The 25,511-nt window shown below is 42.4% G+C and overlaps 1 protein-coding gene and 1 long non-coding RNA gene across 2 annotated transcripts; both read right to left on the minus strand.

Annotated features, from left to right (window-relative positions):
• Window positions 1-3,599: 3,599 nt before the first annotated feature.
• Window positions 3,600-5,733, minus strand: LOC131879756 (uncharacterized). The gene is made up of 2 exons (XR_009373190.1): window positions 5,565-5,733; window positions 3,600-4,009 (listed from the first exon to the last, which is right to left on the minus strand). It is a non-coding gene; the product is annotated as an uncharacterized LOC131879756 (long non-coding RNA).
• A 15,808-nt stretch (window positions 5,734-21,541) lies between these two features.
• Window positions 21,542-23,629, minus strand: LOC131879529 (uncharacterized). The gene has a single exon (XM_059225879.1). The coding sequence runs from the start codon at window positions 23,165-23,167 to the stop codon at window positions 21,833-21,835; it is 1,335 nt and encodes a 444-aa protein (XP_059081862.1). The 5' UTR covers window positions 23,168-23,629; the 3' UTR covers window positions 21,542-21,832.
• Window positions 23,630-25,511: the final 1,882 nt, after the last annotated feature.

Genomic DNA, 25,511 nt, shown 5'->3' on the forward strand with positions numbered 1-25,511 from the left:
AGGTAATGACATTTGACAACGCTGAAATTACTTGGTCAGAGGGTAGGAAAGCGGTTCAAGACAAATGAACCCCATTTAGAATGGTTGGATGGATAGAGAATGTCTCTTCAAGTGCAACGGCCTCAACAAGAACGCAAGTAGAAGCCTCTCTTAGTCTAGCACTTTTCAAGATAGATCTTGGACCATATCAAAAGAAGAATGTGTAGTCGTTACTCAATGTCCTCTGTCATTTTAGGGCCCAGGTTCTAGAAAATAGTAATCGCAACAACCAAAACAGTTGCTTCAAATGGGAGAATATCCATAAGATGGAACGCATTCTTCAGGTTAAATCAAACCAAAAGACAAATGGCGTCTTTGAAATATGATTTAGTGACTTTGAATTAAAAAAAAAAAAGAATCTCGTGCCAATACCATTCTTAGAATCCCAACCAGGCTTGATGCCCCGTCTATTCTTTCTTTTTGACTTTTGAGGGCAATTTTGGTCACGATATGTATTGTGAGGAACAATGGAGTTGCCGAGACGATCAGGTGGGCTTCTTCAATGATCAAATGTGAAATTGCTATCAATTAGACACGGGACCAAATTGTCAGGGCATCCAAGTGACTGGGGACTAGTGCTGGGGCGAGTCCTCTAACGCACTCGAGTCTTTTGCCGGACTCGTCCCAGCACTACTGGGGACTGACTCCCAGAATAGAACCTGAAATCTTCTCTTTCAAGTTCAAGAGGCTCCCAAATAATGCCAGTAATTTATGGTCTCGCAGTTCTGATTTCAACTCAAGAATGACCTCGTCATTGGGCGAAATAAAGAGTTTACCAACCATGTTAGAGCAAACAACCATCAATTATAAGGTTTGGTCCTCCACATCCGTGAAATTGGCCAGATAAGGCTCTTTGAGAAGATGTAACAGTCTACTGGGGCACATAAGTCAACCTAATTGCACGATAGGCCTCCGTGCGATGTCAACGGCAAATCTTGAACGACGTCGGTACCCTGAGGCATTAGTTGCTCTTTCAGACAAATCGTTACCAACATTCAGTCCAGATTTAGAAATGCTACCGGTTATTTTGATGCTCTTTGTTTATTCAAGGCAAGATAATACTTTGGCTTGTGATTCCTTAAACGTTTCAAGGGACAAAAAGACTTTTCCCAAAAGATAACTCTGAAAACAAACCTATGGTTTAACCATAATTGTTATACTACTTTGTATATTTTAGTTTCACATGCTATTATAGTTCATATTGTATCACGTAAAATCATATGTCGTTGCTAAGAAATATTTTACCGGGTGCGCCGTATTATCGTCTACACTTGCTCTTGGTCTCAATAACCGGGCCAACCTTGAACAAAGGTTGGGCTCCAGAGATTTCTGATTGAAATCGGTTTGGTAGGAGCAGAGAGTCTTTCTATTTTTAGGGGGTCTTGTTATTGACGGATGCTCTTTTAAAGCGCGATCCTCAGTCCAATAGATCGGGATGAAATGGTCTGAAATGAATTCAATTAACCCGGGTAGAAATACGCCTAAAACAGCCCCAACATGAATCCTCTGGATTGCAGCGTCTGGCGGCATGTGGAGACCAAGGCCTGTGTCACCATCCACAGCAATGTGGGCAAGCTGAAGGCTACAGTTAGTGAGGACTGAGCCGCCATGAACAATGGGTACTTTAAGAAGATTTTCGCCAACTTTTTTTAATGCAATGCTTCGATGTATGCATTCCAACTTTAATTTTATGTCTTAAGCTCTCCAACTCATTACAAATGACTTCTACTTCATAAAGTCCATTGAAATGAAAATGTAGATGATAATATGGCGCACCCAGTATAATATTGTGAATGCTGAGAGCGGAATATGGCTATAAGAGGAGTATATTTGTGGTTCAATGTGATTTTTAGATCAGAGTATTAGAGCAGTGTATCCAGAAACTAATGAACCATTTTCTATTATCCAACATAATTACATTATTTTGCCCTCTACATCTTCTTCATTTTTAACATGTTCACTTGCCGTCATGCTCCTGAAATCCAACCATTTATCCCCAAAGTTGCCTTAAAAAGTAGAAATTGGCTTTAGTGGTCTATAATGTCTAAAGAAACCAACACAGCGATTTTTTAAAGAACGTAGATTGCAATGCGACAGTGTGATGGATATTTCACTGTGGCTGAGATATGTTTTCAAAATCAATTCCACCAGACTCTTGATTAGCAACAAGGGGTCAATTCAAAGGCTCAGCATGGAATATTTGCCTCATGAACATCAATTGAGAACCGTTTACCAGGTTTCCCAGGACAGGTCGTCGTGGTCGTGGTCGTACACCCGATAGGAACCCTGGGGTCATCTGGCTAATTGGCCTGAGCAGGGATTTGACGAAATTTTAAAGGGTGAAATCGGTGAGAAATTTGTTTTCGAAGGCACTGTGCGACTCAAAACATCGCGGATTTCTCACAACGGGTGGCCAATCTTCATCCTTATCAGGTCACGAGAAAAACTTGGACTCGCCAATCTTCGCACTTCCCACATCGATTGAGCTGAAAAGGGACTTGATTGAATATGTCTCTCGCCTTGACTAATTTGTACATGGCATTATGAGCCAGGAAGCGATGGACTTGGCCCTCGAGTGACAGTGACAAATGATGGATTGGGTGGACTCTTTGGGCGGATTTGTCTCAATCATCGAGGGCACCTTGATCCAACCTCCGATATCAAGACAAGCCATCCGGATCGGAATTTAATCAGATAAGGTAATTATCCGACAGGGTGACCAAAGTCAACCCGAAAGTGATCGAGATGAAAAGGAGAACAAGAGAGGTTGAAATTTGTTATCCGGATTGGTGGGGCACGATCTCGAGGTAGGAATTAATGGAGGATGCATTGTGTGACGAATTCAAATTGGCTGAGGCCAACACCCTGGTATACAACTTGTCGTGAAGGTGATTTGACATCCTGATAACATCCTAAATGGCGTATTAACAACAGGAAGACGCTTGGCAAAATGGCTGAAGACAATGGAGACAGAGTTTTGACTATTTCAACCCACTTTGCATCGCTTCTTCCAACTTGCAGAATAATCGATGGAATACAAGGAGGAGGGATTTTTACACTTCACTGATCCAGGACACTTTCAAGGTTTCGTTGGCGGTGCGAAATAATGACTGGATTAGGATTAAGTAGCGGTAACAATTGCAGAATTTTATCTGTTAACGATTGTTTGTATGCAAAAATTGTGGGATAAGAATGAAAACGCCGACCTTCAGCATTGGAGGACTGGAGGGACGAACTCTGAGAGTTGCAACTCATTCTCAAACAATGTCAAAACATGTAAAAGGCTCTCGACAAGTCTATTGAAACATCATGAATACCAGATGCATTCAAATACGCCCAACGGTTTCACCATGTTCGTTGATAGTTTGCTCAATATCCATCCAGCACAAAAACACTTTTTTGGTCATCATCCCAAGTATTGGGCATCATCTCCAGAGAGTATTCATGGCCGCCAGGAAATTGACGCATCCGGTCGTCTTATTTTTTTTTTGTCGAATCCGCGGAGGAAATCGGATTGATTACACAAAAGATACCGTACTCCATTGACAAAAAAGAAATCATCCGGCTGACAATCTATTTTTGGTTTTCTGTTATCATATCGGAGATTGAGCCCCGTGAACAACAAGATTAAGCCACAGTCTCTTTTAGTGATCTTTACGAGGATTTTGCGATCTTCAGTCCGGACACCCCGGTGTCAAATTTCATTTCAAGGGTGTTAAATTTAGTGATACTCAGATCAACGTGCATCACCTTCGGTTCCAATGTGATATTCAACCTCGGAATCAATTGGGATCGTGGGAATCTGACGCTTGTGATGGTGTTGTTTTAAGACTAAACAATCCGAAGCTCTGGAAATGAGGTTTCCTGACGGGGATGATCTTAATCTTTTCGGGGGGTTGTCTCATCCACCTGATCCGTCTCCATTGTAAGACGTTGTCTTGATGACAGATCCACTGATTTGACTATGAACCTGTTCGAGAAGATGACAATCAATCGTTTTTTTTGTGGTGAGTCTCGGAGAGTTGCATTTAAGTGGAGTAGACGGACTAACTATGAGGCAAGCTTGGAAAAATGGAAAAAGTCATGGAAAGTAGGAGCAGAGAGAGTCTTTCTATTTTTAGGGGGTCTTGTTATAGACGGATGCTCTTTTAAAGCGCGATCCTCGGTCCAATGGATCGGGAGGAAATGGTCTGAAATGAATTCAATTAACCCGGGTAGAAATACGCCTAAAAGCGAGACCATCGCTCCAAAACTAGAAGAACAAGGTTACACCATTACCGAGGAAATGTTAATTTAGCTCCATTCAATCTCAAGTGGTCTTAAAAGCGATTGATGCTGATTTGGAATCAGATTAAACGGCTTGGAAAGTGATGTATTTCTACCATAGTTGAACGGGGGATTCAATTCTATGTTGGAGAGTTGGTTTAGTCTCTTCCGAGAACCATTGAGCTATGATTGGCTCACAATGGTTACACGGACTCGTGTTGTGGAAAAAATAATCCACCATTTGGTGAATGGGAAGGACATCAGTAATCCGACACGTCCATGGACTTAACCATAGAACCCAATTCATAATTGGTACTTGAAATCTCTTCAAGCCTTTAAATGACCTAAATGCGTCGTATTTTCATGAACCATGTTTTTTTCAAATTTAGGAATCATTTAGTTAACAATGATGAATTGAGTGCAATAAACTCAGATTTCTAAAAAAAAACGTTTTGTTAAAACGTATCATCCTTACCTTAATTTAAGGTATGAATGATCATTATGCCGTCACGAGCTCTTCATTTAAAAATAAAACTTTTTTTTTCGAATTTGAGTACTAACCAATTTATCTGTTGTCATCAAAAACTGATAAGGAAGAGTTAGTTTCATCTTCCTTTTAAGGAATACAAATTTCCTCAGGCACTTTTCCAGAGGATCACTAAATCATTAGCGAAAACTTGACAAGTTCGAACATGTTTTATGACTGAAGCTGAGAGACGCTTTCGGTCTTCTTTTCAGTTCCATTTGAAAATCATAAAAAGATCAAATATTCCAATTAGCTAGAGCCCCTAATGAGCTTCAAAGCCTTTTGAAGCGCATTATAAAGCCCTCGTATTATTGACTTTTGTGCTTTATACGATTTCTGAAATATGAGTCTAGGGATCGATCCCCAGATCTGAACCAATTACGAAAGGAATTTGACATCTAGCCTCGAGACAAAAGTCCTGTCCAGTACGGGCGGTGCGAGATCCCTCCAATGGATGGTTATAAATGGTTTGCCGCCAACTGTCTGAGAAGGAGGTGGTAGCAGCTTTAGTACCAGCGATGTTGAGCAAGTCCGGACAATTATTGCTCCAATCAATCCCAAAATAACATGTCATTCCATTCGGCTGCCAAGGTCTACGTACTTGTTACTTGCTAGTTATCCCATCAAAGGCTCGTCCTGGCCAAAATCATGAGTGTTAGAACATAAGGGACTATGGACCCCAAGGAATGTGATGAGACGTACCAAATGGATGGAGAAATGGCGAAATCCTTACCTTATGTGGTATCCTTTGGGTGGCGGTGTGTTTTGAAACTGATCTAAGGAGAGAATTTCAAAATAATGTGGTGATTCTCAAGTTGAAGAAGACTAATTTCTCATTGAAAGAAGCCCAGCGTGTCACTTTGAGCATTATTCCTCAACAACCAGTTCCACGTACCCCACCGTGATTCGTGGACTTGAGAGTTGATCATGTACCGTTGAACAATTCATTCCACTGAATCGATCAGGTGTTCTCAGGGTTGACCCTGACCACTGTTTGAAAGCCAAATATTTTCAGTGACTTGAACAGGGGTAAATGCCTGAAATTTGTATTCAAATGACTGACACGGGTAGACTTGAAATGGTTGGAAAGCTGAGGCTTAATGAGGAAATATAGCGTATGAGCAAAGAGTTTTACATGTGAAAAAATGTTCATCTATCAGGCAGGGAAATCTGCCTCACAATGGTTGACAAACCAGCAAGTCTTAAAGTAGACGCTCAACCTTCACCATTCCAGATTTATTGATGCAAATTAAGGCAAACGAGGCATTGTTTTCCTGGTAAGATTGATCGTATCAACAATCAACGTTTCTCCACCACTTTGAACTCTTTTTTTTTCCTCTGGCTGATGTATGTGATCGGAGGTGATCTCATCCGCATTCTAAAACTCGACGAGAATGAGAATCTCTCCCGCTCTAGGGCTAAAATGACCGTGGTAATGTATGATCAATCTCAGTTTGAAAGTGAATGAGCCCTAGAATCAACCAGATCATCAGGAATCGTATTTCAGATTGCAGGTAAATGAGTTTCTCCTGAGCTTTGCTTGACTCCTGTTTTCTTTGCAGATCACTGTACTGAATGATCAGGGTCTCAATGCTTCTTTTAATGCCTCCATTGTTAAGTTTTCATTCAAATCTAGCTGTACCTTATCCCTAATCCATCCGAATAGTGGGGTTAAACCCTTAATTTGGGGTTGTTGTCGTCAAGTCGGCAACCCTGGATGATCCTTATCAAGTGATGTATCAAAATGAGCGAAAATTGATGCACAAATGAGAGCGCAGGAAAAAATGCGCTAGATTCAAACAGGAAGTGTTCGCTCACTTTCTCCATTTTTTTCGTCTTGTCACTTCCACCATGTACCAGAAAATGATTGTCTACTAATAAGCTCAATTTCACTTCTTCCACTTGAATTACACACTAGTAGAGGTAATGTACACACAGACCCAGAAGAGACGTTTTTACCCCAATTTAGAGTGAAGGAAAAGGACGTACTTTCGGAATTGACATTAGTATATTTTCATGACACCCCCTTGAAATGCTCCTATCGTTTCTGGATCTTGTAGAGCCAATAAATGCAATAGAATCCTAGTTTTATGATAATGGCCACCAATTCGGTGGTAGAGATAGAGGGAGAATGAGACAGTCATTTAAGTGGAGGAAGTCTGGAAAGTGGAGCAAAAGTCAAAGATTTCTATCACTCACATCACTTCATTTCGTCTTGGGGGCGTCTTCCTGTGACACTTAGAAGCATTGGACTTCTTAAAACTAATCTAAAAGAATGCTTCAAATTTAAACAACAGGTAAATCTTTGTGTCTAGTAGAAATGAGCTAAGACTTGTCAGTGTTGCCAAAAGTGGTGTTTTTTGGCTGACAATATCCAGGTTTAGTAACCAGCCTTTTTCCAAGCGAATTTGATACCAAAACTTGGTGATCGAAATGAAATCCAAAGAAATCAGGAGGTACTCAGTAGTCCCAGGATATTGAATGGAAAGAAAGTAAGATGTGCGTTACATTAAGTAGAGAGTCAGCAAATGTTTCAAAACCTGGATGAGGAAGGTGAGTTTGGGTGTCATGCTGGCATTTGCAGAATGAACCATTCCTCCAAACGGATGCGATTCAAGCTCGGTTTTGTCTTCTTCGGCGGGCTTTTGCGGAAATGAGACTCTCAAAAAGTGAAAATCAGGAAATAAACATAATGCTCGGGGCATCAGTTTCTTGTAATGCTTTTTCTCTCCGCCTCGAAATTCGAGTTGAGCAATCCCAATGATGATGAGGACTTCATATTGATGAGTTGATGGTTTGGCTTCGATAAGCAATTGGGAAGCTAATGTCATTACTTGAATTGGAATGAGTAACATTAGCATCGGTTTATGGTGGGCTAACCATCTCAAATCAAGGATTCTTTGGAGAAAGTTTGATCTTGCCCATCTTTACCGAGTTCTCTGATTAGCTCCTCACCAACTCAACTTTGGGAAATGAGTTAATTCTTTAATCAAACTTTCTTTTCCAACTCTCGTATCCCTTTAACTAGAGGGCTGGGTCTCGTTCCAAACATGCCCTGAAGATATGTAATCTTGAGTTTGCATGGGAAATGCTGGATTACCGATTGATGATCCGTTCAGGGAATACGCTTTGATTCGAAAACACACGACGAAAGGTGGGACAATAAAGGAAATGGCAGGAAGCGACGAATTTTCTCATGGGCCGATAGGAAAAATGGCACAAAGAAACAACAGAAGCCTAAGAAAATTGGGGAAGCGTGCACACCCTGAGATAACTTTACCCCCGGAGGATGAGTTAAAATAAGTACCGTTCCGATGGAAACTCACTGAATGGCATTGAAACTCCAAAATGATTGCTTCTATCATTCTAGTCATTTGGATTCTTCGACATTTTTTGGCATTCTGGCCCAAACATGACACATGTTTTGTTGCTTCTAGATTTTCTGCACTGTAATTGAGTGTAGAATTAAATGCAGTTGCACTCTAATTTAAGTCCAGGTTAAGCAAATCAATGGGATAATGGGTTGTCATCCAGTGAAAACGAAGCTCCCAAATCTCTCACTATATTCAACACTTATCAGATATTGCTAAAGGCCTGCCATTTTGTTTTTTGCTTTCCAGGTGAAGAGTAATCCCCGAACCAAGAAATTGTCTTCATGATTATGGCGATGAGAACACGGTCAATTCTTAGCCCTGAAGCCTCTTTGCGTGCTTCCCGTGCTTGAGTGGCGTCCTCGGTTCAGTTTCTGGCTTGGATGGCCCATTCTCCAGTGGAAAAAGAGTCCACTTTTTGTCTCTCTGCTTGGCTTTTCCTTCCAGTTCTTCCTTTGTTCGGACGAAAATTGCCCGAACCCAATTAATGAAACGGCCCTAATGTGTTCTTTGTTAGGTTCGCAAATTATTCATGTGCAACCATTTATGGATAAGCAAAGGTAGCCTTGGCCATGAAGGAAATCTGCGAGTCCTCGTGATCCTCCTGCTCCAACGTCGAATTCCCTTTGATTGACAAACCCTTCGCCCTTGAATGGCACAGCTTTTTCTAAACGTGAGTTTAAGTCGTCAAGTTCATCACTTTGGCCAACAATGCCAAAAGAAGCCAGACTGGCCATCATTCTCCTGCCACAGAGTCCCGAAATCCACGACCAAACAGGACTAGGCCTGTTCTTGAAGCTATGTAAACACAACCGAGGCCCATTCCTCAAGTAACAACGTTCAAGGATTCCAAGTCAGGATTTGGAGTTCATCGCTAATGAATGCCTCTGATGTACGTATTTGACCAATGAAATTTCAAAGCTGTCAAGTCTGGTTGGCTTAGACTTGTCTATCTGGTTTCTTTTCGGTTACCACCAACACTCCAATATCCCTGGAGGGTGGATTTATTCACGCCTCACCTCACACGAACCGACTACATATTCTGCATGATGGGCAAAATGTTTTACGACTCCACTCCGTGAAACGAATGGCGTTGAGATCTCTCAATGACTTCATACTCTGAAAAAAGGGGGTTTGGATTTGGGGTTTGGAGCTCCTAAATCCTCAACGCAAGGATTTCAAGACCAAGGTTGTTGAGGGTGAAAGGTTAAATCATTGGTTTCTAACAACGATTTGTTGCTTTATTTTGGTTGAGTTGCAATCTATGGAGTGCGCCATTTCCATGGCCTGACTGAAAACTGAGACGTTGGTTGGGCCAAAAGTCATGTTGACCGGGATTTGTCGTTTCACTGCATCGCTCCGTGTGTGGCCAAATGTATTTTAGAAGACTGACTTCGTCCACTAAGCCCTTTTTTGAGGAACAAATTTTAACAGAGATAAACACTAACCGACACGGGATAACCAAAAACGGTTTGGTACTCATAAATGTGTCTTATTCGTCGAGTTCCATGCTATGATGTTTATTATACACGTCAAGATTTGAAGCATTATAAATCAGAACATTTTACATAAACCTCGTTAAAGGCTTGATATGTCAAATGTCGAGTCGGAAAAAGGAGAAAAAAGTGCTTTCATTCGTAAAATTTAAATTGTAAAATATCAATCTTTGGACCGGATGAGATTCAAAAACGCGAGTGAGATATCGAAAACAATACAAAGAAACTGATGAAATGACCGGTTGAGAGCTAAAAGGTGGGCTCAAGATTTGGAAGATTGTTCATCCAGGTGGCATTGTGTGATTTTGGCACGTTCCTTTATCCGCCATTGTCGTTGTCATACCGAGACGTTGTTGCTGATGTTGTATATTGATGGTGCGTGTTTAACTAGCAGGGAGGAGGGAGGATTCGCCCAGAAACCGCACGGTGGGCCAAGGCACGAACTCCTTGAAATGTGGACTGTGAACGAGCTTCCCGTCAAATCGGCCACCTCTTGGTCATAGCGGGACTGAGGCACTTTCGAATTAAAACAATGAAATAGGAAGCGTAGATCTCCTCAATTAAATGCAGATCATTTTTACATTATTTACTTGTAAAGGGGTTCGTTTAAAAGTTATGTTGTCAAAAGCTCATGTACGTAGCTGACCATGAGCAGGCTGAAAATTCGAATTTTATGTAGTGTTCCCATTATAACTTTGGAGATATCTCCTGAGTTCCCTTAACATAGTTTCTGGCTCAAATTTGGCAAAGTTCATCTACTCAACAAAATCTTGTGGTCGCATGAGACAGTTATTTCGTATAAAGTGTACGATTTAGGGGATGAGAAATTTTTGCCTCCGTTCGCAGTGCACATCTCTAGAAGTCAAGGATATACGAAACAACAATTTTGGTGTGGCTTTTAATGTGCTTGTTCTAATTTTGCTTCGGGAGTCTAGCTTATGTCATGATTATCTAGCTTTTGCTAGATAATCATATAGATAATCATCAATGAATGACACTGGAGGAGAGTTTGGTTCAAAAACATAAATACAAAATAGCTGACCCAAAACAATAGGGTAATTAATGCACAAGCTGTATGTGGGTTCAATCTAAGCCGCAAGGGTTCCAAGTCCAGTGTTTAAATCAAGGATGAATTAGCTTATCATACAATCTTTTTGTTCCTTTCACTGTCCTTTACTTCTTGAAACTTGTGTAAGCATGGTTAGAATTGCAGTTAGCATTTTGAGGTGCAAAACTGAATCCAAGTTCATGGCTGAATCAAGATTTGCCTTCTTTAAGAGCTCTATGATGACTTGCTAACTTTGAAACGTAATAGCCAAAGAAACAAATTGGCAGGGTTCAATAAACTGTGCAAGGGAAATACTGATAACTTCGTTCGACAATTACCTGGCATTTAGATGAGCGAAATATTTAATATTTTGATATTTTGACCCACCGTGGGAGAAAAATAGATTCAGAAGAGGAATCGCCTAGTTCACCGAAATGCGCTTCTTCTCCTTCTTCCTGGGCGTGGTTTTTTCTGAGCTAATGTTCGTCTTGACCACCTGCCGGTTTCGGCTGATCAGATAATGCATTCCTCTCCACAATGCCCATTTATAACTTTTTGCCATCAAAACCCAATCCATCTTCATGACAGAACGTCTGAACAAGAATCAAAACGTACCATTCAAAAACTTTAGGTTAACCAGTGGAAACGGGCAAAATCGTCTAGAATAATCAGCAATCACGGATGAATGTACAACTGCGCATAATTCTCCGCGTGCGTCGGTGCAAGCAAAATCGATGATTTCCAAGAATTGCATGCTTGTTGCCATGTGTGACACCACGTTCGTTCACAAACGTCACCATTAGATCAGACCCTTCCGTGAGTCATATGGAGCATCTGGAATTATAACCATTATTGATTGCGGGATCTGAACGACGATGATGATTAAGAAGACATTTGGACATGCGTTTGACAGCGGAAGCAGCCGTCTTGAGTTCCAATTACGGAGAACGTGGATCAACGTCTTGTTCAATTTCAATCCCACCTGGACGACCCTTCAATGTCAACAAATCCTACCCCTAATCCTGCCCACGTGTCTTATATACAGTGCATACCTAGAAGACGAATTTCCTGTATGAATTAAGCTTTGGAAGTAGCTTGATAATTAATTGGCGGGCAAGCATTTGTCAAGCCGAATTTGGCTTCATTTCATGAATGAATGAACGGCGAAAAAAGCCAATAAAAAAGGGGTAAGTGAAGAGCGGTCTGGATAATCCTCATAATTCCGCTCTAAAACTTCGCTTCCAGCTCAAAGGATGGATGTTGGAAGCTGTCTGGGAGGGCTTAGCTCTGGTTGAAGACACATCACCCTGTTTAAACAAGAGAAGAACCCAATTAGACCGCGATAACGCTTCCAATCTTCGAGAGCAACGTTGCATGACTTGAACAGAGAAGACACCGACCAAAAGCGACGCGTATTCATGTTTGATTTCCCGCTCTCGTAAAACAATATCCCCTTGTAGGTACTGTCCCACAACTTGAAACGACTCCTAAGGGGTCCAAGAGCAACTGCGCATAACTTGAAGCTAGACACTGGATCTGGGACTATAACTTGGTAGATGTACATGTCGTTCTTGTGTTTCTCTCCTTGGACATTTGTCTCACATGGGTGGGTGCCCAACCGGAAACATCTGGCTCTCGGCTCGAATGTCCGCATGATGAAGCCTAAACATTTGGTCAGAGGAGTGGACAAATTCCACGTAGAAAAACCCCTCAGCAGGTGAAAACGCTCTCAAATCTGGCGTTCAAAATCTTATTAGAAAGAGCATACATCTAATGTTAGCCCCGTAGGATGACGTGATGGGATCCTCATGGGTCAGCGAGTGAAAGTGCTGGCCTGAGCTCACTTTATCATCGATTCCATTATTTTTACCTCGCCCTCTCTGCAATACTTCACGCTCGCACCCTGGCCTTAACAATTTACATAAAAAGCTTCCAATCATCTTGTCCAATGTCCTACAATTTTGTAAGGAAAAATCCAAGAATCTCCTTTTCCGAGAGAAACTTCTAATCATGGTGATAGTCCCAAGTCTGGTAGAATGCCTTCAATAACACAACGAGTCTAAGAAATGTCAAGGGAATAATAACAATACTGCCATTACAAAAGATTGTACGCTATTACACGAACCCGGTGCATTACTAGGATTGTCAAAGCGACTCTCAGATCTGCAGGTGTTGGCAAGAATTTGGCATTGGCGAAATCCCGCAGAAATCCGTGAGTAGCTTTTGGCTGACCTCAAAACATTAGAACCTTTCAAACTTGAATAGAGTGTATTGCGAGAGAATGTTTACCGACTCCCAAGGTACAAATGGGTAGTCTTGCGCAAGGATGAGTGAATTATGCGAGAACAAGATTGACAGATATAGGATTTGAAGGTGTTGAAATGACACTTTCAATCGAAGGAATTTGACCCCAAGGAATGCGTCAAGACTGGTTCTTCTTGACCATGCTGGGAATTTCATTTGAATGGAATATCTTTTGTTAAGTTCTCAAGATACTTACCGAGAGTTCATTCACGATGGCCATAAGCATTGAAAGAGTGTCTGAACATCAGTGGGAGTGGACGTTTTAGGTACTTCATCTCCTGAGTAGCACTGTTTCCTGACACATTTCTGGCCAATAAATCTCTTCTCCTCAAGCGCAGTTCGGGAAATGAATAGTGTTGCGGTGAAAAAGTCGATTAGCCAAATGAGACAGGCCTACATTCAGTATTCCATGGAACAAAACTTTATCTTTTTTATTTACCACTAGCTGTCAGTGAAATGACCTAAATTATTCAAACCATATGGTGTCTCGAATGGAAAATGGACCATTCCAAGAGTATAAGTGGCATCCCTGTGTTATTCTCATACTTTTATGGTTTTTCAAAAAACGATGGAAAACCCGCCAGGACGCTATCAATTTTCGTGAAATATTTCAAGGAAGGGTAGTCGTCACGCGTTCCAAAATCCCTTGACTTGAAGCAAAGACGAAAAGAAGAAACAGGTAAAAGGGCACTTAGCTGATATCTTTATTGGTCACATTTCCTTACTCTAGTTCTTCCATGGGCAGAAGCGCCTTATTTCAGGAGAAATCCTTTGTTAAACAATCTCAGACCCCTGATGGGCTCGTTTGCCCACACACTCCTCATATGATTTATCGATGACCTGGTAGAGAAACTCTTTTCGAAATTGACATGTAAATTGTTTTACCTGGGCAAGATTGCAAGGAGCCAATGGGAATAATTTCCTCATTCCACGGCTCAGCCACTGTCTCAATTGAACTTCATTGAGCTCATTGCAGAAATTTGGGGCACCTTCCACCTCTTCGCCAACCACTTCAAGTACCTGTATACCTTCGAGTCTTCCTCCTCCTACTGCAAAACTCACCCTGGCTCCAACCCAAAACGCTTCGCAGAGATTTCTCACCAAGATCAAGAGGTCGTCAATGGAATTTTTTCTTTGAACTGGCAGAAGTGCTCATTAATTGCTTGAGAAACACTACCACACACACTGGCTTTACCACTTCAAGAGTGCATGCACCTTCAGCTGAACTTTGCTTGAAATGAGGACAACCTGGAAACTCCCTTTTTATTGCGAAAAATTGAGCTTGTCCCGCACTTACACGATATTTCAGGTTTTAGTAGTGTCTTTGATTGGCACTCGATAATCTGGTTCGTTGGCAAGAGAGGCTTCAATGTGAGGCAAGGTTAGAAATTACTGAATGGACGAGTCCCTAGGATTTAATAAGAAGCTATTCATGTGGATCCTAGATGATCACCCCCTTGCAAATCGATCACTTCAAGATGGCGACGAGGAGAAAAAAAGAAGATGATCTTGGCGCACTCGATCAAAGCGTTCTAATGAACTATGAAGCAACCCAGATCATGGCATCAACCGCAAGAGGGATTTTCTCTTCCAGATATTGAATCGTTTATTTTGATGAACCATTAGCTATACGTGATCTTTTTTGTCTTACTGACCACAAGATGACTTTCTTGCAGACAAGATCTGATCATTTCGTTTGGCCACGGATTCAGCATGTTTCAAATCTTTCAATGATGGCCGTTGGGTCCAAGAACGCAAGCTTGTCAATTGGCGTTATTGCTGACCATCTTGCTGAAGACCAATCGCAGTTGAAAGTTATAATCAACACAAAATGCAAAAGTCATTAATGCACTACCTTTTGCTACAGATTGAAAAATTTGGCTTCAGAGAGTTATTTATGGTAAGATATGTGTATGTTAGGGTGCATAGGGCCCTTTTGATATTGTTTATTGTAAATTAGAATTTCTTGCTTGTAATATATCAGTGTGGAGGTGGGCGTGGTAAGCTTCAAGCTTTCCATTCATTCCGAGCTGCCAAGGAGAAATCCTATTCCAAACGGTGAATGTGGTACTAGGTAGGGTACTTGTAAGCACTGCACCAATTACCTTCAAGTACCAGGGTCTTGAGAACATTTTCCTCCAGATTCGATCCTCCCATCCATTGACGAAGTGGTCATTATGTAGATGAACGGTTTTAATTGCACGCTTATTCTCATTACAAGCATAAGCCTGGCAAAACTAAGTCCCTACAAACTACATAACGGCCAGAAAGAGCAGAACGAAAAAAGAGACCAGAATCGGATGAAATGCATCGGATTCATGCACTGAACAAATCCATTCTCATCCCACTTTATTACCCCAGTCCGATCTCAATCGAGAGAACCATTGTACTTGCATCGCTCCGACGACGCTCAAGCACCATATACAGGTATCCTTTTATTTCCGTTCATCTCTTTGGGTGCACTTTTATTAGGCCTGGAGGGTGAAATTAGTCAGGTCCGTAAATCTTGAGAAAATTGTCTAAAATGGAAGCAATTATTGGCTGAATCCTTGGCTACTGCCAAAACAAAGCCGACATTCGTGCTCGAGACGAAGCCAACGACCTGCCCGTGCTGAATGCTCATTTGGGGCCCACTTGGATGGGTTTTTGGTACTAGAATGTCAGAGAATCCCCGAGGAAACAACGAGATAGCTTTTCAAATGACATTGAACATAAATTCCTGGGTAATAGGCTTGAGCAAATGATAAACGCTAGTTGGTTCCAAAAGAGTATTGGAGGAGAAATCCAACATCCAAGGCGACTGAAAAGGGGAAAACATCGACGACCTTGTGTTCAATTGACAATGGACCCAGCTGTTCATTTAGCTTCGAGGTGATGTATGGAGGTAATGAGGGGAAAAAGACGCGAATTTTAGCATGAAGCAAATTAAGCCCTGAAGGTTCTATTCAAATATTCTCACGACATTCAATCAAGAGTTTGTAAAGCATCACTCTTTCGAGCTGAGTGGTCAACTCGCATCCATTAATTGAGACATTGAGACATATTGAGACATACTTCGCCATTCAATTTGGTCAAACGAATGTGAGGCGCCTAAGGAGCAAATCCACCACCAAGAATATGGGACTAAGCCATTTCAAGCTTTAGTGATATCCGCCTTGGAGATCATTAAATAAATATCGGCACAGGAGATACGCATGTGTTTGTTCTGGCCAGGATTTAAAGTCCATTCGATCTTGTTTTGAAGAGAGCTCGCCAATGTAATCGACAATTTCCTCATCTGCTGGGAGAAAGACACCAATCTCTGGCATCAAACTGAAACCTCCTCCTTCATCCAGAGTCATTATGAGGCAACAAACAACGCTCATCGTCAGCGACGTTGTCGGACTCATCTTCATATGGACAATCGAGGGTGGCGGTCCGTGAGAAATCTCCACCCGTGAGAAATCTGCCTCAATCCTTGACGGACGGAGCAGAGACAGCTCGAGCAACATCTCTGTTGATTGTTCATCGCCAATTTGACTACTGAAGTACTGGGTCCGCCCACGTTTAGTTTCTCCCGTGGATAAACGTCCATTCGAAACCTTTTGTATGGCCCTTCTTTTGTCTGCCGTGGCCGTCGTTCACAACATGTTCAAGACGTTTCCAAAGCTAGATTTGACCCTTACAACCAGAGTGACATCTAGAGTAAGGATGATGGGGATAGGCTCATGTATCATCGCTTTTCAGTTTAATCTTCCTACTGTGGTTAACTACGAGATGCTCTTGGCATATCAGGAGAAAGGGCAGTTTTGCTGATGAGTTTCTTATTAGTCACCCTTGAGGACCCCATCATAAAACTTGTGTTTCTTAGCTCGACGTGTCTTCCTTGATAAACTTTTGCTAGAGTTAGTTGCTAAATGAGAGGGGAGAAAAGTGTGATAAACTCGTGATTAAGGTGTGACTCTCATTAGTGCAATTACCCGTCGTTTTGATTCACCCCGGAAATGCACCCAATCCAGTGTAGACGCCATCAATCTACGGACCCTCTGAAAAAGACTCAATGATCCCAAACCTGGGTTCTTTTCAGAGTGAACACATTAACCTTGGGTTTTCTTCAATTTGATAATGGTAGTAATAATCAACGTTACTCCACTTGCGTGTTCGTTGCTCGTCGAGAAGACTGGAAGGCCTGAGTCATCCCGAATCTGGGCTAAATTTGGAAAATCTCTCACCCTTGAGGTGGTAATTACTCCCTTAGAGTCACTCAAATCTAAAACTTCCACCGTTTTGAGATTGGGTTGGGCAGAGGGAAAAAAATGTGGCTCATTTAAAAGGGTGCTTTTCGTCGGATATCACAAAGCCGAAGCACTGCCTTCAGGCCCTTGGGGAACGCCAATCGAACTAAATTGTACCCTCTTTTGTCAAGCGTCCGGGGACCAAATCCGACTGTACGTACACCACCATGGTGCGCTTGTCTGTCTTTCTGGCGTGTACGGGAAACTAACACAATAGCCAACACAACACGAGAATGGATTGCTTTTCCTTTCTCTCTCACACATTGACAAGCTCTCCATAGGTGGTCTTTTCGCAGGTTCATCCAGTGTCATATGGGTTTACATGTCCATGGGAACGACTGAAGTCTCCAGAGACGATGTTGATTATGGTTTCTCGTACGGGAATGACATCTGACGTAAGAGTGGGTTCAAGGAAGATCGGATTGTGAGCGTAGAAATAAAAGCACCAGGAGCGATTTCGTCAACCAAAATTGGACGCAAATGAGCTCTTCAATTTCCCAACCTAGAACTTGGAGTGAATCCGTGTAGTAGCTCGTCGTATCTCTTGGAAGTGGCTTGGTTGGTTAGCTGGCGGAAGTGCAAATGCTCAGAGCGGTAAGCACCAACTTCATTGGGAGGAGCACAATAGACCAACCAAGAGATCTGGAGGTAATTTGGACATGGAAGTGAAATTCTCATTCATGGTGGAATTACTCGACAAGCCGTGATCACTCTGGCACGAGCCACACAGAACAGACGCCAGTCCATGTGAAAAAAAATCTTGCTCAAGATCCTTATCTGCCACTAGTTAATCTCAGATAGACAAAGAATTGTCTTGAACCACGGACCCCAGTAATTTCTACCTTCTAGTTTCTACCTCAATTTGAAACTGAAATGTCTATCACGAATCCGATGATGGTTTTGTTGGCTGTCATCTTTGAGGTGGAGTAGTATTTAGTATGAATATAGCTTCATTAGCTGGAGGTGATGATTCCGTTTTTGCTTCACGCTTCCGTTAGAACTGGTTTCTGTGTTTTTTTTTCAATCATTCAGACAAACAAAGCCCATCAAGAGCCTACTGATATACGTATACATTTCGAGGTTTTGCCCATTTGAAGAAATGCTTCAGAAGTCGTGCAGAGGTAATCTTTCGACGATTGGAGTCGTTTAGTTGTTGTTAAAGGGTTGATGAACAGTCTTTCAGTCTCAACCTCACTTGACTCAAGTATGTCTGAGCTGAAGTGCCCCCCTCAAGAAGACCAAGAATGACTGAGGGTAATTTTCCACCAAATGATCTTATTTTTGCTCAGAAAATGTTAATGAGTCTCCGTGACCTCATGCCATCAAGCCAGACACTGACAAAAACCGTAACATTGTGCACTTGTCAAGATGATAAGAGTTCATTCAACAAACGAACCTCTTGCCTGTGGCCCCTTTGAAGCCCTGAAGTCTTGCCATTGTCCCTCCCATCTTGAAAAACGGGACACAATGGCTTTGCTTGGAAATCAATTTGTGGCAGTGCAATACTGACTAGGAATGGGTCCAATGGCTCTTGGCGCCTTAACACTCTTTGGAATCTTGGCACAAACGATAGAAGGGGCAACATGTGCTCAAGAAGCATTGGCATAGGGTGTCATTAGCGCGACAACGAAACACACACCCAGGTCAAAGACTCCTAATCTTCCACAGCTGATAGGGATCCACACTTCCTGTCAAGTAACCCAAGGCACATGCCAAGACTCCAGAAAAAGACCACAAGTTTACCAAAAAACATTTTGTTTTCTTAATTTTGCGGGAAATTGTATCTTGGGCGGGTGGTTGGAACATTTCAATCTTGTCAAAATGTTGCGTTTTAAGAGATGTCAGAACCTGATTATTTCGGACTCAAGTGTTCAATGTTTACGTTAAAAAAAGATCAAGTCTTGGCTTGGGAGTATTTGTCAACATCTGTGGGTCCAATGTGTCAATCATAATATCGGCCAAATGGTGTTGCGGTGACAATTTAAGATTCATTAGTTGAGCGATACTTGTGTTGTTGGTGTTTTTATTTCAATTCAAGTATCTAGACGAGTCGGAGATTGAGCTTCATTTACACCCATGATCGGGCACATATCACTTTCAGAACTTGAGTATCATGCCAACAGTGATAAAAGGGGTATTGTTCTGCATATTTTTCTAGCATTGGGCGTGGTACACACACCTACGTCCGCCTCCATCTCAAGCCAGGAACACATTTAAATCATCATTCCAAAGGAACTCATCGGATTTTTTTAAGCCACGAGTGTTGCCAACTAAATGAGCTCTGATTGAGCGAATGACACAGAGAAGGATGCTACAAAACAAAGATTGCTATAGATTAGAAAGAGATTGATCAACACCATTCGAAAATAGTCGTACCACATGAGACGTACTAGTCGCAAGACTTTTTGCCCGGAGAAAAATATGTTTTGCATCATATCTTATTTATTCCCGTTCGCCTTGAGATGGCTAGAAAATGGATACTCTAATCTCGAGCTAGAGCTAGACTGGGCTAAATATGGTTCCCCCAAAGAATCTCTACCTTTGGCATTGGTCGATGATATTCTCACTCGTAACTCAGTTGGAGTCTCGCGTCATTCATTAACTCCATTATCAAGATGAACCAAACTATAAGTTCAAAGTTCCCCATCCATTCGCTTGAACGTATTGTTCCTATCCCTAGACCTTCAAAGGTTCGGAGTGGTCAAAACAAACCAATCTCCTATCAAAGTGGAAAATGAGTAAGTAATGTAGCATGGGGAGGTAACTACAGTTCCTTTTGGAGTTCATTCATGCATTTAAATGTCACGAGATGAGGTACAAGATAAAGATTTGTTGTCAGATTGCGGTGTAGTTAGAATCCATTTCATATGACACCGTCAACGGGGAGTGTCACAAGGGAGCTTACTAGGCCCCTTCCAGGAATATTGCGTAATAATCTCAGGCTCGTCATCAGCAAATCTGACATTGAACCCATGGCAGAGCACTCCATCAAAATATCTTTTAATGAGAGTACCTCTCATTTAAGATTCAAAACCATAAAGTTATGTAAGAGCACTTTGAGAGGATACGACTACCCCAAAGGTTTTATATCTGTCATCCGAGATGACATTATGCAGAACCATGTCATATTGCCAGCAAAGCTCTCAAAGGAGAACGATGAAATCTTTTTGAAGAACACTGAATTTTTAACCGAGGTAAATGCACGATTATTTTGGTCTCCAAAAGATGATTTATTGTTCGCATTTTGATTCAAACGGCAACATTTCCATGTCCGAAAGTGTTGTAAAGAGGCAACACCATCATCACATCACGTTTTGTCCCAACTACTATGTAATCATGTCCATTCAAAAGTCGTCAGCCGGTCTAGTTTTGGGATTTCTCGTCCCATGGTAGAGGTGACTGCAGCTCACGCTTAGAGTGAATTCAAGAAAACAACGGAAAACAAGTCCGTCTATTTTTTCCTCCCGATGAAAGGAAGTCTCCAATTACTGCCCCATTCTCTCATCTAACAGTTGAACTGCCCATGATGCAGATCATCTTTTGCCATCCCTGGCCGTTGGCACAGATCTCTGAACAGAGAATAGGGTGTCCATCTGCGATTCAACAAGTACTACGTTGTGCCTTAAACACTCACAATTATGTCACGTTGCTTTGAGACACGATCTATGTTTTTTACGTATTGCCCTCGACAAAAATGATTCCTTTGTAAATTAGAAAAACTAAATCTCAGTGTTGTACCTTGGATGGAATCGAACGGTTCAATTCTCCATCTCGTGTCAAGTTGACTTACTTTTTGAAGTACGATGAGATTGGGCTACCCTGTTAATTTTGAGGGCCCCTGTTCGAGGAGACCGGAGGAGACCGGGGAAGAAGCGGAAAATGGCCAAAGTTCAACTTGGAGGTTAGGAGCTCATCATAGTGACTTCTTGGAAGATGTCGTTGATGAACAAAAAGAGGCGGTGAGGAAAAGAAATCGCTGGAATCGGCTTTTGCCAATTCGAAACGAGATCTCCGTCAATTTGCTGCGTTCAAAACGCCGTGCATGGAGAGAATTCTACTCGGAATCTTGACTACCTTGATCTACTTCTCTCCCATTGTTTCACTCAAATCTTGACAACGGAGTCGTAAACGTCTTGTGGCTAAGCCGTCAATTGTGGAATCAAATATTTACCCGGATATCAAGCTCAAAAAGCACTCTTGTCAGACAGGTCTGCAAATCAGTAGATCAAATAATTTATTCCGAGGGGTTGTACGATATGTTGGTGATGAGAAACGATTTTTTGGTTAAATATTCCAAGATTAAAACAACGAGTATCACAGAAGAGAGATATGGGAGAGGATTAGAAACACACAGCAGCACAAGAGCACTGGCTTGCCTCAACAAACTTTAAATCAGAAACGTAGGTTCGAGGTCTATGAAACTTAAAGGATTGGCTTTTTGGGGGAGGGGGGCAGGGGACAAGGACTAGTTGTCAACAAATGAGGTCAGTGCCTCTCCATCCATCACTTTAGATATAGAAATAGTTTTCGTAATCGTGATAAGACGCATTTGAAGATCGGCTCCCACTACTCAAGGATCCTAAGGATGCTCGGCTCCCAGAAAAGAGCAAGCCCACACTTGCTGGAGTGGGCTTTGGCCGAATTATGGGCGGCGATGGCAAGCCTGATTCGTGGATGGAAGCCAAGTTCATTTTTGGCGGCAGAATCAAAGAGGCACTTCCACTTGGACCCATGGGATTAGCAAATCTATTCCGGATCAGCAGTCTAGGCGTGGAGTAGGCGGACCCATTCAAACTGGGTGAAGTGGATGTCGTACTAGAAGTGTCACTACCCACCGGACTAACACCAGCACTATTGGAAGTCATGTTATTGTTGTTGACGACAACTGCTGCTGTGGCAACGTTAGAGGAGGATGAAGGCGATTGTTCTCTCCGATCTGTGTCAAGCGGAAATCTTTGATGGCAATGACTGGCAATGGTTGCCGGATGTGGCAGGTTGGATTTAACTGTAAGGCCCGCGTTCCCTGGTTGACTCCTTTTCAAAACAAACATGAACTGAGTGGGACTCGGCCACAGGGATTGAACCTGAGCCGGACGATCCTGAGGATGGAGCAGCCTCTCATAGGACTGGCTTTGGCATTGCTCGACGAGACAAAACCGCTCGACCTGTTCGATTCGCTCGAGGTTGTAGCAATGGAATAGGATCCGAATGACCTCGGCCACAGTTGTATGTTCGGCAATTAGGAGGCATTTGTACTTGGATTCGGCCATTAGGATGCTATCATGAATCCGCACCAGACCACCCTTCCGCATCTGGAGCGTGAACTTGCACTCGCCCCAAGGATGGCATGACTTCAACTCAGCCGGACGAGCTTCATCGTCGAGGGTGATTGTTCGTTGGAGGGGAATTCCAGTGCGTTTGATATTGATGTCCATGGTGAGATAGAACAGATTCGGATCGCGATTCTTCATCTTGTACTTGGCAAGTAAGAGCCAAACGAGCTCTTTGCAGTTGGTGTGAAAACCAACGCTCAATGTCTTGTACTCGATGTCGGAACGAAGACACTTGGCAAAGATTTTGATAGGTGTCCTCGGACCTCCTCCCGCGGATTCCAAACTTAAGCTGGCAAAGCTCGAGGTTCGTGAGATCAGTGAGATGGGCTCTGGGCTTGAGAACGACGATCGTCTAGAGTCACTATAAGAATGTTCCGGTGGAAGAGAGTCACTCCCGAAACTGGAATTAAACGAGGCCGATCCTGAACTGTTCAAGGAGGTATTGTCACCGAGTCTTCGACGAGATCGTCTTGTGTGGTCATTGGCCGTGGCTTGGCAGTGCTTCAACATTGTTCACGTATGATTTTGAACGCAAAATTACTCTTGAAGAATCTTTGGCGAGTCACTAAACGTGGTTGACCGTTGCCAACTCATGGACGAGATTTCGGGTATCCATCAAGCTTTTTTGTTAACTCTCTGAGAGCTCATTAACTTCACATCCGTTCACACTGACTTCACAATATCAACTGACAGAAGCATAAAGAATCAACCTGCCATGGACTCAATGTAGACACCGTCTCCGCCCTCTTTCTCCGCGAGTCCGGCGCTCGAAATCCGGCGAGCTTCCGCGACACCTCATACACCGATCGAAGGCGTCTTTCTTTCTCCCTCTCTTTGGGGGACTCGCTACGCTTTTCTCACTCGGATTTTTAGAGTCCATGTTCACGTTTCAACCCCCATCGACAGGCTCCGTATGAACTTCGGAGATGTGTCTGGTCGCTTCCTCTGAAAATCTCGGAGAGTCTGGGTTTCAGCCATAGTCGTCGACGTCGTTTCCTGTCGGGCGCAGACCAGGTTCAAACCCCGGTAGCTCGTGAGTGAGTGAGTGAGTGAGGTGGATGAGGTAGTAAGTGCATCATAGTGGATAATACGCAAGTACTGGATATTGGTTGGTTGGTTGGGGTTGAATTTGTGGTACCCTGGGTGAGAGACAAGGTAGCAGTCGGTGGCAATCCGGTGGCAAATAGATACACTTGGGATTGGGAAAAGGGAGGAGGAGAGCAAGAACGAAAACAACGAGGGGAAAAAGGTGCTGTATAGTTTACTCACTGTACATGATTCCATAGAGCACTTCTGCCTTTTCAAGCTTTTCTAAAAAATTGAAATATCCAACCACTAGAAAGGCTTCTTTTTTTCAGAATAATCCCTTCTAACATGATGAACAAAATGGAATATGAAAGAAGGGGAAACATTTTTGAAATAAGGAATATGAAATTTCAACAGGATTTCACCCGTCTCGGCAAATAAATAGGTTTGTGGGAATTTGGACTGGATTCCAAATTAACCTCATCAGTAAATTAACAACCCTAAGGGTCTGACGAGAATAAGTTTTGCTTAAAATATCAGTACAAAAACTCGAATACAAAGTATCTCACCAGTCCTGTTACGAATAAGCATTATCTCACTTTTTGTTGATGGGCAGTAATTCATCACAAAAGTGTGAGATACCATCTTGCATCTCAAACACATCAGGAATACTTAAACACATAGCCTCTTTTTATTCACGCCGCTTTCATTGATTTGGTTCATTTCATTTTTTTGTTTCCCAACTTTCATTACTGGTAGTACTGGGATCTCTTTGTGAAAGTATGGAGATTATCTCACAAAGGAACACTACGACAAGTGAGGAGTGAGTGTCATACTCGTCTCTCTAATCCTTAATAACACTCGCGTACCTACGTGCATGCAGTACAGTACTGTACTTGAATACAGAGGGTGACGGGTGAAGAAGGTGTCTTATTACTTCACAGGATTCAAGCGTAATGATGTGAAAACGAAGTCCCCCTTCCAAAAATTGCCTTCAGTCAAATTGAGCGAACGTCTTCGGCGGCAAAATTTCTCTTTCTACACTAAACCCAGACCCTGTCTGGTACAACATATTCATCATAAATATTGGGAAAACACACCAGAGCTTGATTACGTCTTAGAACCTTTGGAGCGAGATGTGTAAAGGCAAGCACCAGTTTCATGGACTGCAATTTAAAGCACACACTCGAAATGCCAAGTTGTCCAAGATTTATTTTTTTTGGTAACCTTTGTCAACTCAGAGGGCTTTTAGAAGGAGGGGGCCTAAGGGGCGCAAACACTGGCAAGTAAGGAAGTCCATTTTCAAAATTAACGATATCCCTTCACTAACTACGTTTGGTAGTGTACAGTGTACAAGATAGAGTCAGAACATGGTGAGGCTCGACTACCCGCTAGGTCTAACTAGTTCATAAGACAAGATAATTAAGAGATTCATCTCCACATGCCTCGTTGGACTTCTTAATGTATCAAACCCAGAGACCCCGCGAGAACGAGAACCAAATGTGAATCAACCATTGAAGAGTGAGCAACCATAAATTTTGAATTGACACCAATGGAAAATGTCATTGCAACGATCTTGCCGTTAGGCTAGTCACTTTCCAGGAGCAAGCAAGAAATTATTGGTAAAACTCAACAGAAGTGACGAGGAATGAAGGCGGGGAAATACTTTCTTAGTGACACTTCTTTGGGAGAGCTCTACAAGCGTGAGCAGGTTACACAAGGAATTAAATCAAGAGATTTATATAGATTGGCAAGGTTTTTCCAAAACCTTTCCACTAAAACTGAATTTTTGCCAAAGGTTCTCAAGACCTCGCTTCTCTTAGTCAAG

This window comes from Tigriopus californicus, chromosome 4, assembly GCF_007210705.1.
Source record: "Tigriopus californicus strain San Diego chromosome 4, Tcal_SD_v2.1, whole genome shotgun sequence".
In the NCBI taxonomy this organism is placed as follows: domain Eukaryota; kingdom Metazoa; phylum Arthropoda; class Copepoda; order Harpacticoida; family Harpacticidae; genus Tigriopus; species Tigriopus californicus.